This window comes from Chinchilla lanigera, unplaced genomic scaffold (assembly GCF_000276665.1).
Source record: "Chinchilla lanigera isolate Chin_1 unplaced genomic scaffold, ChiLan1.0 scaffold00020, whole genome shotgun sequence".
Classification (NCBI taxonomy): domain Eukaryota; kingdom Metazoa; phylum Chordata; class Mammalia; order Rodentia; family Chinchillidae; genus Chinchilla; species Chinchilla lanigera.
In genome coordinates, this window is record NW_004955421.1 from 27860466 (window position 1) to 27875178 (window position 14713).

Consider the following 14713-nt stretch of genomic DNA (forward strand, 5'->3'; position numbering starts at 1 on the left):
AATGCCAAAAATGTGATTTATAGTATTCTTTAGGGAATTTATTTTAAGTTGATTCTCCTCTATTTTATTTTCATTCAAAACAAGAAGAGCACTGGTCTGAATGTTAATCTAAAATGCCAGGCCCAGTCACAAATAGTGGGAAAATGTTTAGAAGTCACAGATTTAAAAAAAAACTTGAGAACTAATTACACTTACAGCTATGTGGAAGCCTCGCATCGAGTTTTGAATTAATGTAGGAAGGAGCCCCCCTTGGGCAGTTCCTGAAGCTCCTGGCATCAGACCACTGGTCCAAAGACAGACACTGGAGGCAGCCTGGCCAGCAGCGCCCAGAACACTCAGCCCTGGTGGGAGAGTCCAGCAAGTCAGCCTCCACACCTGTGCAAGAGAACAAACACAAACAAGCTCAGCAGATGTCAGCACAAGTTTATGGGGTATGTCACGAATGGACCAAACAGCGACTCCTACAATCCTGCCCCTCATATTCATATGCTAAAGTCCTTATGCCAAGTAATTTAGGTAAGACTGGTGCCCTTAAAAAAAAGAAAAAGGCCCAGTGTTCTTCTAAGTGGGTAGGATGCTGTGCACAAAGAAAAGGCCACCTTAGGACACAGCAAAGGGCCGCTGTCGCCAAGTACAGGGACTGGCCTCACTGATACCTCCATCTTGGGCATCCTACCTCCTGAGGTTAAGCCACCCAGTCTGTAGTACTTTGTTATGGGGAATGGAGCTGACTACCATAATAAATGTAAAGGTGAGGAGTGGAGAATGTTTCTGAGGGCTTTGACTGCACTCGTTCTGCCTAAAGCCCAATAATTACTGTGCTTGGTTTCATACTTTAGGATCTTTACAATTTCCTCTGCATTTATGCAGATTTAAACTAGGTCTCTTTCATTTGCAACTGAATAACACATTGGAAGCTCTCTCTATGGTTGAGAATTAACCCTTGAAAATATAATAAACCATTTTGGAGGAACACTGTAGATCTTTCACCTCAACCTTTACATATCTTAGGTTTTTCCCAACAAACCTTATAAACATTTCCTATGTAGTTGCAGTTGTCAGGAAACCTGGAGTCTAACTTTTTGTACTGTTGGCTTCACCACCCTGGGATGACTTCCTTCCTATGGAGAGGTTATTTCTGTTACACATAAAAAATGCTGAAACTTACTGTAATGAAAGGTGCAGATAAAGCCATTGCACCTCTCAGGACGATTCTTCATCTGTAGAATGAGTGTTCCCCCCAGTACCTATCTCCATATGCTAGGGTTAATACCTTCTGGATTTCTTGAGTTTTGCTCCAAGGGGTGTTTCTCTTGTGTTTTTGTCTCATCATCCCCCACCCCCTGCCCTTCCACCAAGTTTTCCTTTCTTGTCACTGTGTACTACCTGTAACTTCCCTGGTTGGTTTTAAATTGGTCAAGTTTGTAAAGGCCAGCTGTGAAGTCAGAAAACCTAAGGCCCACACAGCTCTTAGGAAAAGGTAAGGACTTACCTTTAAATCCTTATGCTGCCCACAGGCCTTCTCAGCTCATCAGACATCAAGGAGGGATCACAGATGCATGCAAGAAGTCTGACAGACTTGTGAGCACCTACTTATCTTTGGCAGACAACAAAGGGAAAAAGCAAGCCCAAAAGATTGACCAAGTTATGGGAGTCACAGGATTTTCCGAATTTCGGCTCTCCTAGCCCTCTTAAAAGAATAGGCAAACTTTCTGGGGGTGGTATAAACTTTATCTTATCTTTATTCCAGTAACATAGCCAAATGAAGTTGCAATGTGGCAAAAAATCCTATTTGTATACTTTATTGTTCCCCAAACATGTAACACCTGCTCACTTTCATCTTTCAAGATGAAAGGTCAACGCAAGTGAGTCACCACCCCAGGGCTCCTTTTACACGTCCTCTGTGTTGCTCACTGCATGTATTATGAAGGGTAAATTTAAAATTATCTCCAGCTCTCTGCAATAACTTTAAATCTAGCAATAACATGAAGAGGATAAAAACTTAAAAAACATTTTCCCTAACAAGACAATAGTAAGTAACAATATACAGGTTAGTGATGAATACAGTAGCAAAGGCTAGATAACAGGATTTCTTAAGCGAAGTTTTAAAACTTTTAAAATTAAAAATATACCGTAATTCTTTTCAAATTATAGTGACTATTAGCTGAATTTTAGCAAGAATGATTACTGTAACTCGGTATGATTGTGTAAATCAGTTTTAGGATTAACACTGGGAAAAAAAAGTAAAGTAGTGATTCTGTGGCTCTTTTTGCGACTTGCCCACCTTACAGGGCTTTTACTAACTCTGCTTGAATATACTTTAGTGAAACCTTGTGTGTTGCCTCAGGCTAAACCATACTGTGTCACCATATTCTGTGCTAATTCTACTTTAAAAACTTTTATTTTAACTCAGACAAATAAGGTCAAGACAACATTGAATGCTAAAAATGAAAGCAACACTAATAGTAAAATGTAAAGAAATGGTCTCTGAGAATATTTTAAGTACAAACATCACCCTGAAAGACACTGACTGACCCATTCAACAGTTTTCCAGAATCCCAAGCAAAAAACGAAACCACAACAAATCTAAATTACAACACTTTATTGCAGCGTCGGCAAAGGTCAGATTTCTGAAGCTGGTGAAGATTGGGCAGCATTTCCAAGTGAAATGTTACAATTTTACAAATTTTGTTTTTATTTAAATCTACATGCAGAAACTGAAACATGGTAAAAGAAAAATGCAAAATAGCTAGAAAAAAAGATGTAATCAAGTTGTAGCATACAGATGTGCCCTTTAACTAAATTCACTATGCCTACTGGAAAGCAAACGAAAGACAACTATTCTAATAAATGAACAGATTGTCAGAAACAGACTAAGAACCCTCATTTCTATTCAGTGGGGGGAAAACAAAATAAAACAAAAACAAAAGCAAAACAAAAGCTCTACTTGTTTCTGTATTTTGTTTAGAGACAGAGGCTGTAAACCCATGAAGGTCAACAAAATATTCCGATCTACTTCTTGTTGTCCTTCGTTTGTTTTCTGTGACATGCTGACCGGCACGTTTTGTTTTCATGATACTTACAATGGGCTCAACTATATCCCTGTTGTTAGGCTGGTTTCAGACTTCTACAAGCCACCTGACTCAACGCTCTCTGTATACTAACAATCTTCACATTTTTCTTTCACTCAAATAGGCAATTTTGTATCACTGACTGATGTATAAAACAGATTTTTCTCCTTCATCTCTTGTTCCCCTTGGAAAAAATTCCTAAACAAAAGCCTTCCTGGTGGATTATCTGGTATTTGGGTATCTTTCATCATTTTGTTGTCCTGCATGTAAGTTTTTACTAGAAGATTTTACTGCTTGCTCTATACTTTTCTACTATAGTCCTGGAGCCCCCAAATATGTCTTCTTCCAACATGGGATATTCAATTCAGAGACACTGTAACTCAAATCAAGTTTAAAACTCAAGTTCATTTCCCCCATACCATTACCATCGCAACTGTTTCTTCTCTGGCTCAGTCATCGCACTGGCGTTCTTCTTGGTGTAGCTGCTCTGTAGTCAAGTGAACCATCTCATTTCTTGACTGCCATTCTCAAGAGAAGATTAACCCTCACGTGATTTCCATTACAAAAGGCCTTTTCTGCCTTGTCTGGAAGCGTCGGCTTGTTCCGGTGTTGGCAGAGGCTGGTGTTTCTGCCCCATGGCCCCAGCCTGTTCCAGGTTTAGATTCGCAACTCTCTAGACCGACATGCTGAGATGTGTCCACTGCTCTCATTCAATTGCTGGAGGACTCCACTATCCACAACATCAGATACAGGACCTAATGAAATGACACGTGCTGCTGGATCAACGTCTCCTAAAGACAAACAGGGTGACATTAGAGACCACACTGCAGTAGGGCAAAACTGGGGCAACAAAGTCCTCCAAACACTCAACTACCATCTACTGGCTTATCCAAACTAATGCACTTTAAAGAGCAAAAGTGTTCTCACCTGGACTAAGATAAAACAGGAGCAATTCTAACAGTAATATGAAGAAGTGGCTCCTGTATCTTTTCTGTGACTAATCTCTATGGTGCTAAAAATTCAAGATTTGTGCTATAGTTCAACTGTATATTCCAAAAATGCATATGTTGAAGTCTAAACTCCAGTACCTCCGAACGTAGACAGTATTTGTAAATAGGGTTGGTGCAGAGGCAATCAGTTACAGTGAGGCCATACGGTTTAGGGTGGGCCTCTGATCCAAAATGACGCTGTCCTATCAAGAAGGGGAAATTTGGACACACACATGCACACAGGAGGAATACCGCATGAAGATGAAGGCAGAGATTACATGCCAAGGAACACAAAGATTGCCAGCAAACCCCCAGGAGCTGGACAGGAGGCTTGGAATAGATTCTTCCTAACAGCCTTGGAAAGAACCAACCCGGGAGACTTCTTGATCTCAGATTTCCTGCCTCCAGTACTGTGAGACAACAAACTTTGACTGGTGAAGCCAGTTTCTGTCACTTTGTTCCAACAGCTTGAGGGGACTCATACAGTTTGTTTTTCACAGAGAAAGTTACATTAGCAGGAGATTTTAAAGACTAAAATGCAAATATGGAATAGTATCTTCTGAGCTATATACATCAATAACTTCTAGAACTGAACCGAATGAAAAACTGATGATATAATCATTCCCTAATAAAAAAGGTTCAAGTGTTTGTTCTGACATCAAGACAAAGCACCTATCTAAAACAGAATACTCTAAATTCAAGAAATGGTGTTCAAGAAGCTAGTTCAAAATCTTACTTGTCACTTGTATAGTGTGGTGTACCATGTGACTGGTTTATAGGTCAAACAATAATTCAACAATTTAAAAACTAAGAGCTCAAAAAGTAGTTACTATATACACTTTAGATTAAATACTATTCTTGGAGGTAGTGTTTTATGATAAAACTATCATTAACTTGATAATAAGAAAATATCTAATAAAAAAAAAAGTTTGGACACATGGTGCCATGCACCGGTAGTCCCAGCTGCTCAGGTGACTGAGATAGGAGGACTACTTGGGCCCAGGAATTCAAGACCAGGATGGACATCATAATGAAACATCGAAACAAAAAACAAAAGCATAATGAAGTGCTTGCTTCAACAGCACATATCCTTAAAAAAAAAAAGATTCCCCTGAAGATATATTTTAAAAAATACAGCCTGTCAAGGCACAGTGAGTGGTACCTGCCTATAATCTCAGCACTCTGAGGGACTGAGGCAGGTGAATCACAAGTTTGAGCCTAGCCCTGGCAAGTTAGTCAATCTCTGTCTCAAAAAGAGGAAGGGTGGCTGGGGATATAGTTCAATGTGAAGGCCCTACATTCAATCCCCAGTACTGCAAAGACAAACACAAACATTTTTAAAAACCCATATCCCCCAAAACCAGTCTGATAGTATAAACCCTTGTTCCCCTAAGCAAACTACCATATCAGCAGCTTTGACGTTACCTAGGAACTTGTCAGAAATGAATCATAACTGGCATTTTAATAAAATCTAGATGATTAGTATGTATTTTAAAAGTCTGAGGAGCCCTGGAATAATTTATAGGAATGTGTATCATCTAAGTCATATCAGTACTAACATTTGCTGAAGAGACTAAGTTTTAATTTTTTTCAACACTAATAGTAGAAAACACCCTTGTTTTGCATTACAGAAAATTGAGACAAGAGTTTACTTACAGTACTACTTCCATCTTAACTCACTGAAAATAAATGCTTATAATTTATTAAAGGGCTGAAGTTTACATTTCTATTTCAAGGACCCCAATTAGAAAATACTACAAAATCATCATAATTAATGTCTAGGCACCTATAAAAATCCACAGGTTACAAAAAGGTTCAACTTCTTTAATAACCAACTAGCAAATATACTTCCCTTTAACTGACAATATCATCAATATTAACTGATTTTTTAAAAAGCACCGGCCAAGTTAAGAATCAACATTATAGCATATGCTCATTTGAAACCAATTTCTGTACACTCACAGACCACTCCCTCAAGTTTTCCTTTACCCAGCTCGTACTATCACCCTTAATAACCGATTTTTGAAAAAGAAAAACACCAAGTTAAGAATGAACTTGAACGCAGCTTCTCAGACTTTATTCACAGATGCAAGGCTTGCTTCTTCTCCTGGAAACCCCCGACCCCAGCTCATTCTTCTAACTACCTGATGATGCCGCTGCTCAAGACACATACATGTACTCAAGGTATACCCTGGCCAAAGTGAAAGCATAAGAAAGTAAAGAAGAGCCAGACCACCAGGAGCTTCTATCCTACCAGTTTGTTCTTTCAAGTGGCAACACTTTTCACTTAACCTTTAAGAATGACAAAGAACACCTGTTAGCTAAAAAGAACAAAAACTCATAAATTTGAGATAAGGACTTGCCAAACTGCCCAGGCTGGCCCCGAATCTATGATTCTCTTGCCTCAGCCACTGAGCTAAATCACCAGCCCCTACCCCAACATTTAAACATTAGGAGGACACTATACTGAACTGAGAAGGGATGGAGTTTTAATAAAATAGTATGTTCTTCAGAGATGTTAAAACTGCAACATAGAAATGCGAAGTTGATGGGAAATATCAAGACAAAAAGATTTTAACAGTTTCAGTCTCTGATGACAAGAGGAAACATATTTTCAAGAATATTACAATATATCTTTAAAGCTACTTTTCCGTGTGCGTGCTGATGGTGCTGAGGACTGAATTCAGGGCCTCATAGCATGCTAGGCAAATGTGCTATCCTTCAGATAAAATCCTATCCCCTGAAGCTACTTTTTGTTTGTTTTGTTTGTTGAGACAAGGTCTTGCTGTGTAGTTCAGGCTAGTCCTAAACTCATGATATAGCCTAGGCTGGCCTTGAACTTGAAGCCATCCTCTTGCCTCAGCCTCCTGAGTGCTGGGATTACAGGCATGTGCCACCATGCCCAGCCCCCTGAAGCTATTTTTAAGAAAAGGAAGAAGCAGGAAACTAACAAACTAATACTTCTCATTGCCTATTAAGTCAGCTAGTTTGTACATTTAGCAGCAGTAAGACTGGCTCCAATAATGGACTTCTGTATTTTGCTAATAATTAGGACTTTAGCAGGTAAGTTTAACCCAGAAGCCCCTAGTTTATTCATATGGATGTCACAAAAAACAGCCAAAGAAGTGAAGATTGTTTTACCTCCCACCAGTCTTAAAGATTAGATCTGCATTAGGTGCTCCCTTCGGATGTTGGTAACGAGGCCGCCGCTCACGATTGGTATTTGCTGGAGCCGGGCGCTGCGCAAGAGACTGTAGCATTTCTGTGATAAAGAGCAAGAAGAAAATGCTGTTAAATCTTGTAAATATATGCCTTCTCTGAACCAAATAAAATGTAAAGGAGGGCCAGGGATATAGCTCAGTGGCACAGCGCCTGCCTACCAAGCGCAAGGTCCTGAGTTCTATTCATGGTACCAAAAAAAAAAAAAAAAAAGTAAGGGAGATCACATTCTAGTCCTGTCAGGAAGCTAACTTAAAGAAATGACCATTGTATAGATTAAAATGACACGGAAGTACTGGAAGAGCACATGAAGATATGATTAACACCCACTGCTCCTTGCATTGTGAATCCGACCACTACTTACATGTCTGAAGAGGAGTAAAACAGCCACAGAAGCAGTACAGACGCTAGGTAAAAGGGCAGTGTTTAGACTGAGTTTCTATTGGTGAAAATCCCAGCTTTGCCAATCACTAGCAATGAAACTTTAGCTTTAGATTCCCTAAATATACTAGGCAAATAAAAATAGCACTTATATAATCAGGGTGAAGATTACCTGCTTTGAAGGACGAACATAAAATAGTATCTGACCATGGTGTTAGGGGCCACATAGTGTGAGTTATTATTAAAAATGCTGGGGACCAGTTGGGCGAGAAGATTGTAGAAGAGAAATTAAAAGACAAAAACCAGACAGTGTTCCATAATCAGCTATCTTTTGGTTCTAAAATCTGGATACCACAGGACCATCAAAAAAGTGGAGTTGTGAGGTGTCCATGAATCTGATTCCAACTCAAGAGTGCTGTCTATGTATGAATAAATTATAATCCTAATTTGAATATACCCTTAAATCTGAAAAAATGTGGCATCCTCATGACCAAGACTCCAAACAGACAAAATGAGATAATATTTACTGAACAAATTTGCTCACAACTGGCTGGCAATGTGAGACAATTCAAAAATCATCTCATTTGGAAAGGTAGTTGAAGGCATATAATCCAAATGAGTTATGAAGTTATCAAAACGTGATGAAAATGTTATTTTATAAAGGAGAAAAATGAAGATAGAGATAAAAAATTAACAGTATAAATATATACAAATGTGACATGAAAAAGTCACAGAGAACAAATTTGGTAACTATACTTAAAAATCTAAAAAGCATCAAAATTTTGCACCTCTTTTATAACTGACTTTATACCTTGATAATCTTCTTGTTCCTGCCGTTCATTGATATCTAGTGTGAGCTTTTTCATTCTCATCCTCTCTTCCTGTTCTGCCTGTTGCTGGTTCCAATGATTTGCAGCAAGTTGAGATGACATGGGCACATTGAGGATCTTAAACTGAGAGAAAAAAAAAAAGAGATCACAAATAGCCTTAGCAAACTAAGAGAAAGCAAAAAACAGAGTTCAAATAAAATAGCAAGTAGAAAACGAATTTAGAAAAATGACACTTTTCCTTCACTATTAACCAACAGATCTGTAAGAATATCTAACAACAAGTATTATTATCGCTCTAGAGACAAACCTCCTCGAGGTCAAATGAGCAGTAAAAGGCTCCCAAGTCCGACCTGCGCGAAAAGCAGGAACTCCTCAGTGTACTCTCCCTGGAAGCACACATGCAGCAACAGAGGAAAACTTCACCCTGAAGACCCTGCCCCAGGTGAGTGGTTCTCAGAAAGGCTTTTATCTGCACACTGTAATGCACATCCTTTTCTTTGCTAATCATCCTGTGAACTACAAGGAACAAATTCCGTCCATCTGCAGCATTACTCGCACCTTGTATTCTGAAGACAACTGTGATGCTGCAGAAGGACAGCTAAGCAACTGACCCAGAGAGATGCAGCTCTGTCGCAGGGAGAGAAGGAAGCTTTGCCTAGGGATGCTGTTTTTTAGCAGGATATTCTGGCTAAGGATTGCACATTGCAAACAAACTTAAGATAAAAATCTATGAATCTCTGAGTCATGGCACCCTGGAAAATGTTAAGTAAGTTATGCTACCATCTAAGCATAAAATGGAGGTGTTTCATAAGCTAAATCCTTTGTTGTGTGATAACTTCACCTCGCTTAAGAAATCTCTATTACATCTATTACTGTTATTGCAAGGGCATGTCTGTGCAAAGGCAGGGCTAAGAGAGCTGTGCTTGGGATCCTAGACCTCTGTGTTAACCTGTGCCTTCTGAATGCTGGCATCCTTGAGAACATCAGTAAAGCTCAACACTATGTAAGATCTGATTCATTTGAGTCTGACTTGAAAGATCTGATTCTCTGTATTATTTTAGATGCTCTCTGTTGGCATTCTCTTCTGTGATGCCCTTCAGTTCATCAGTATTCCTCTTAGAATACAATGCTCAGAACACTGAAAACACGATGCATTAACGTAAAATATATTAAGTATGGGTGAAAAACTACCTATAAACTAAACTAACTACATTTCATATTTATAACAGTAAACAATTAATGTCTCATATGTCAAAACAAAGAGATTAAGGTAGGCCACTCAACTACCAGCCTAATAAATCTTACCCCTTTTACCGGATGAACTTAGCTTGAAAGACTTTACTTTCAGTGATCTAGCAGCAACTTCTTGCAGCTAATACTTTGTTTTAGAGTTTAAAGCCATTCACAAAATAGGGGCTGAGGGTGTAGCTCAGTTGTAAAGGAGCTGCCTAGCATGTGGGAAGCCCTGGGTTAGAGTCCCAGCATCACACAAAAACTAAAACCAAACTCCTACACCTTTAGTGGGCTTTACCTGACATACAATCAGCTGCATGTTTCTGAAATGTGTAATCTGATGAGTACTGAGCTATGCACACATTTGAGAAAGCCTCTCCTCAGCCAGACAATGAACATGCCCATCACCTTCAACCTTTGCAAGTCATCTCTTCCTCCTCTCTGATCCCTAGGCAACTGCTGATCTGCTGCTTCCTGTCACTACTGATTTCATTACATTTTAACGTTTTTATATAAACTGAATCACACAACACAAACCACTGTTTGTCCAGCTTCTTTCACATGGAATGGTTCTGAAATGCATCCAGGTTGTGACATGCAACAATAATCCCTTCCTTCTTATTACAGAATAGTATTCTGGTACATCAGTGCCTTGATTCATGAACTTAACTCTTCCCACAATTCTGGTCGCAAACTGAACTGGACGAGAACCGAATCAAACTTCCCCATAAGATCAACTTTGAACTTAACTACTGAATTTGATTTGGTTCTCATCCAATTCATTTTGCAACCAGAATTGTGGGAAGAATTAAGTTCACGCTGAGGTACCACTGTATATGAATAGATCAAATTTTGATTAACCTATTGGCAACACTTAGGTCATTTCTAGTTTTGAGGTATTAAAAATACAGTTGAACATTCATGTAAAGATCTGTGTGAATGTATACTTTCATATGAAGTAAATGAAACACTAGGACTGGAATCACTGAGAAGAGCTGGTATGTTTTACTTCTTAAGATATTGTTCAATTGTTTTACGAAGTGTAGATGCACCACTTTCTTTACACTACCTTTAATCCTCTTGAGCTACATCTTTTTTGTTTTTTTACAGGTTGTAAAAAACTGTCAATTTGCAACCAATAATTAGAACAATAAAACCTTTACTTCTATATAGCATATATTTGTAATCTTCACTAGAATATATTTTTATCATACAGGATTTGCTCCAAGGATTTCTTACTCCTAATAAAAAATAAGTAAATGAAAAGTTCAACTCAAAATCCGTTTTCGGTCAAACTCCTTACGTGTCTCTAACACATAATTTCATAACCAACTTATGCTTCCTACATAGTAGGGTTAATGTGAGACATCACAACAATTTATAGTAAAACTCTTTAGTCAGCACTATTCACATAGAAAGCATTCTACTGCACTGCATTTCCAAACCCAGGTGTTATAAACTATTGGTAGAGAAAAATTCCAATAAATAAAAATTGTAAACAGAGTCAGGCATCAGAAGAGAGATTTCAAATTCTAGGAAAAAAGATCACAATTTTCTATAGAAATGAGAAAGGACTTCAAACCATTTTCCAATTTTAAGAGTACAGTCATGAAAAGTATTTAGCAATATAGAAGACAGTTCTATCAGTCTAAAATCAACAAAGACAAGTCATATAAAGGAAAACCCTAAACTTAAAGGTATGATTACACATTAAAGAACAATTTCTAGAATATGTAAAAAGTTTTAAATACTATTATTCTTAGCATAATTATGTCATCATAGGCTGGAATTCGGGGCAATGTTGTTTTTCTCAGTGGAATATTTATCAGGCTCTGAGAATGGCTGGTAAATTTAAGTCTCTCTTTTGTAACGAAGTGAGCTGGCCACGGCGGTGCACTTATGCAACCGTAGTACTCTGGAAGGCAGGAGGCAAGAGCGCTGTAATTTTGAGCCCAGCCTGGGCAACTCAAGTGACTGCATGAGATCCTATTTCAAAATTTAAAAAATAAATAAAATTAAAAGGGCCGGAGACATAGTCCAGTGTGAAGGCCCTGAGTTCAACCTCCAGTACTGGGCGGAAAGGGAGATGAAAATCTGAGTTAATCAGCTGCCTGGTTTTCCTCTTTATTGGTTGTACTAACTGGTCATCAATTTATGCAAATACAAAGCAAGTAGTACGTTACTTTTTTACAAAATATGAGAGCAAAGCAGCCCAACTAGAAATATAGGTAGGTAATTTCTTGACCATCACAAAAACAGGGGCTGCAATTTACTATAGATACTTTTGTTCACCATATTAAAGTACTCAGATATAAAACAGAGTGTTCGTTTTTTTCTCTTATCAGGTTTCTGTGAAAATCTTGAAATTTTCTTTGTAATACAGAGCCTAGTGATGATAGTAATTTACTAATGAAATAGCATAGAACATTATAAAGAGTATTTCATAATAAATCCCATCGAAGAATATGAAAAATATAGGCTTTCTCTTCATTTATAAGACTACATTATTTTTACTTTTCTGTTGTGCTGGAAATTGATCTTTTTGACTTTTTTTTTTGAGACAGGGTCTCGCTCTGCAGTTCAGGCTGGCCTTGAGCTCACTTTGTAGCCCAGGGTGGTCTCAAATTCATGACAATCTTCCTGCCTCAGCCTCCCAAGGGCTGGGATTACAGGTGTGCACCACACCTGGCTGTACTGGAGACTGAATCCAGGGCTTTTGTCCTGAGCTACCTTCCTGGTCTTTTTTTGTCATTTTTACTTTTGAGAGAGGGTCTTGCCAAATTGCACAGGCTGGGCTTGAACTGGAGAACCTCTTGCCTCACCCTACCATAGTGCTGGGATTGTAGGTGTGTGCCAACCATGCCTACTTGAAGATTACCTTTAGATCTTCTAAAAGGAAACAATTATAAGGTGAACAAAAGCATATTTTATGATCTCTGAGACAAGTTTTACACAAGAAAAAGTTCTCAGGTATTAAGTGCTTACAAAGAATAGCAGAGACATAAACACAGAAAGATGAAGAGACAAAGTCTTTAACCAAGATCTTTACTATAAACTTGCTAAGCTACTACTAGAAATGAGGTACTACTTTATAGTAAATTAGATGACAAAAAGATTGAAGTCACGCAAACTAAAACTAAACTTCCTGGAACATGGTAACAGCAATAAAGGTGATTCAGACTGTAGTTTAAAGCTACTTTGTAACTGAGGCTGAAATCTTATCTTAAATTACAATGACAGGTAAGTCTCTTACTCCAGTCAAAACATAATAAATCATGACTCCTTATAAATATTAACTGCAAAACAGTGATTTATCTGCAAGTATATATTAATATATAATAAATATATTATGCATTTAAGTCTTTGACTACTATATAACAATGCTATTATGTTAAACTTTTGCTTTAATGATCAAAATATTTTATTTCATCATTCCAATTCATCAATATTTAAATTTTAAAAAATCTCAATTATGAACAGCATTATTATTTTCTTTTCAATACTTCATTGGGGCAATTTTTTCCCTAATGATTAAAACATAAGTTATTTCTACATACAAATTATATACACAAAGAGATCTTTCATGTAAGAATTAAAGATTCCTATCAAGCAAGCCGTTTCACACTTGGAGAAAAACCACTGCACCAGAAGAGCCAACACCCAAAAGCCAAATAAAGAAATAAAAACCAGAACAAAATACACTTTCTTTTTAGACCACAAATACCAATGATGTTTCAAGTAATGTTCCTAAAATTGAACATTATCCAAACTTCCAAATAAAGTTTGTAAGAGTTGAATATTTACTTAATAACCAAGAACTCTGGGCTTTTACTCCATGTTTGTATTTTTAAAGTTCAATAAAACTATATTCTTAGACATTAAATTTCAAATTTTAAGAAGACTTCAAGCTCATTTTGTATACAGTTTATATAATTTATCAACTTTGAGCCAAAATAGTGTTATTTTGATCCATGATTTAGAGTTTCAGAGTGAAGTTTATTTTTCAAAGTCCCCCAATTTTAAAGGGGTATTTTGATTTAATTTACTTCCAATGCCTATACATTCTGTAAAGGCTCAAACAGAATGTACAAGTTGACAACAGTGATAATGAATTTTCATATGTATCTCACAAAAGGAAAGAAGAAAGAGGAAAGCTGGTTATTTACTATCATGTAAGAAGTGCCCAATGTACCACTATTATTTAAGAGCTGTGCAGTGGTGGAAATCATGGAGTATCTATCTGCAGATCCCACATCCCACTTTCTACTCCAAAAGAAGAAAAAGAAAACGGTGAAGAAAAGAGAGATGTAATGCTTTGTGCATTAAAGATGCCTTAAGATTTTAGAACCTAATGACCTTTGAAACTTTCTTTTTATGCCAAGAAAAGATGGTGGTTAAGGATAGGGAGGAGCTATGTGTTTATAAAGAAAGAGAAAATAAAATACTTCAAAAGGGATCACTGAAATAGGAAGAGCAAAACCAGCTCAGAGAACTAAGCAGTCCCTAGAAAAGAAAAGCAAACACTCTGGGATTTAAGAATTCTGCCAACACTGGTGAACTAACTCCACTACGTGCTCTGAGACACTTTGATTAATACCTAGGTATAACATTAAGTTTAAGATACTGACCCAAAATAGCTCTCATTTTCCCTAGAAACTAAGAGTGGAGGATGGGAAGGAATGGGGCTCTCTTTAAAGCATAATTAGGTGTGGTTAGTACCCTGTGAGTCAAGGCCTGAGGATGGCACTGTCTGAAGAAGATGTAGCAGCACTCTGAACACAGTTCAAAGTTAACTTCCACCAGGAGAAGCTACGATGTAAAGTCTTTGCCAGCACTATATTCCTAATTGTAACTGGTATGCAGTTGGTGTATCAGGATTTCCCTGCACTCCAGCAAAATACATAGTATACAACTTAGATCCCTGTGTCAACAAGAAATTATCTGACAAACACAGAGACACAGCTTCATTTAGACATGACCTCTGTGAGGT

At 37.7% G+C, this 14713-nt stretch overlaps 1 protein-coding gene across 2 annotated transcripts in view; it reads right to left on the reverse strand.

Annotated features, from left to right (window-relative positions):
• Window positions 1-7197: 7197 nt before the first annotated feature.
• The window catches only part of Upf2 (UPF2 regulator of nonsense transcripts homolog (yeast)), a 95147-nt gene continuing 87631 nt past the window's right edge, over window positions 7198-14713 (reverse strand). For both annotated transcript variants that reach the window (XM_013513652.1, XM_013513653.1), the window contains exons 20-21: window positions 8472-8613; window positions 7198-7322 (exon numbers count right to left, since the gene is read on the reverse strand). In XM_013513652.1, coding sequence (XP_013369106.1) covers window positions 7198-7322; window positions 8472-8613 — 267 coding nt within the window. The remainder of the gene's footprint in view (window positions 7323-8471; window positions 8614-14713) is intronic.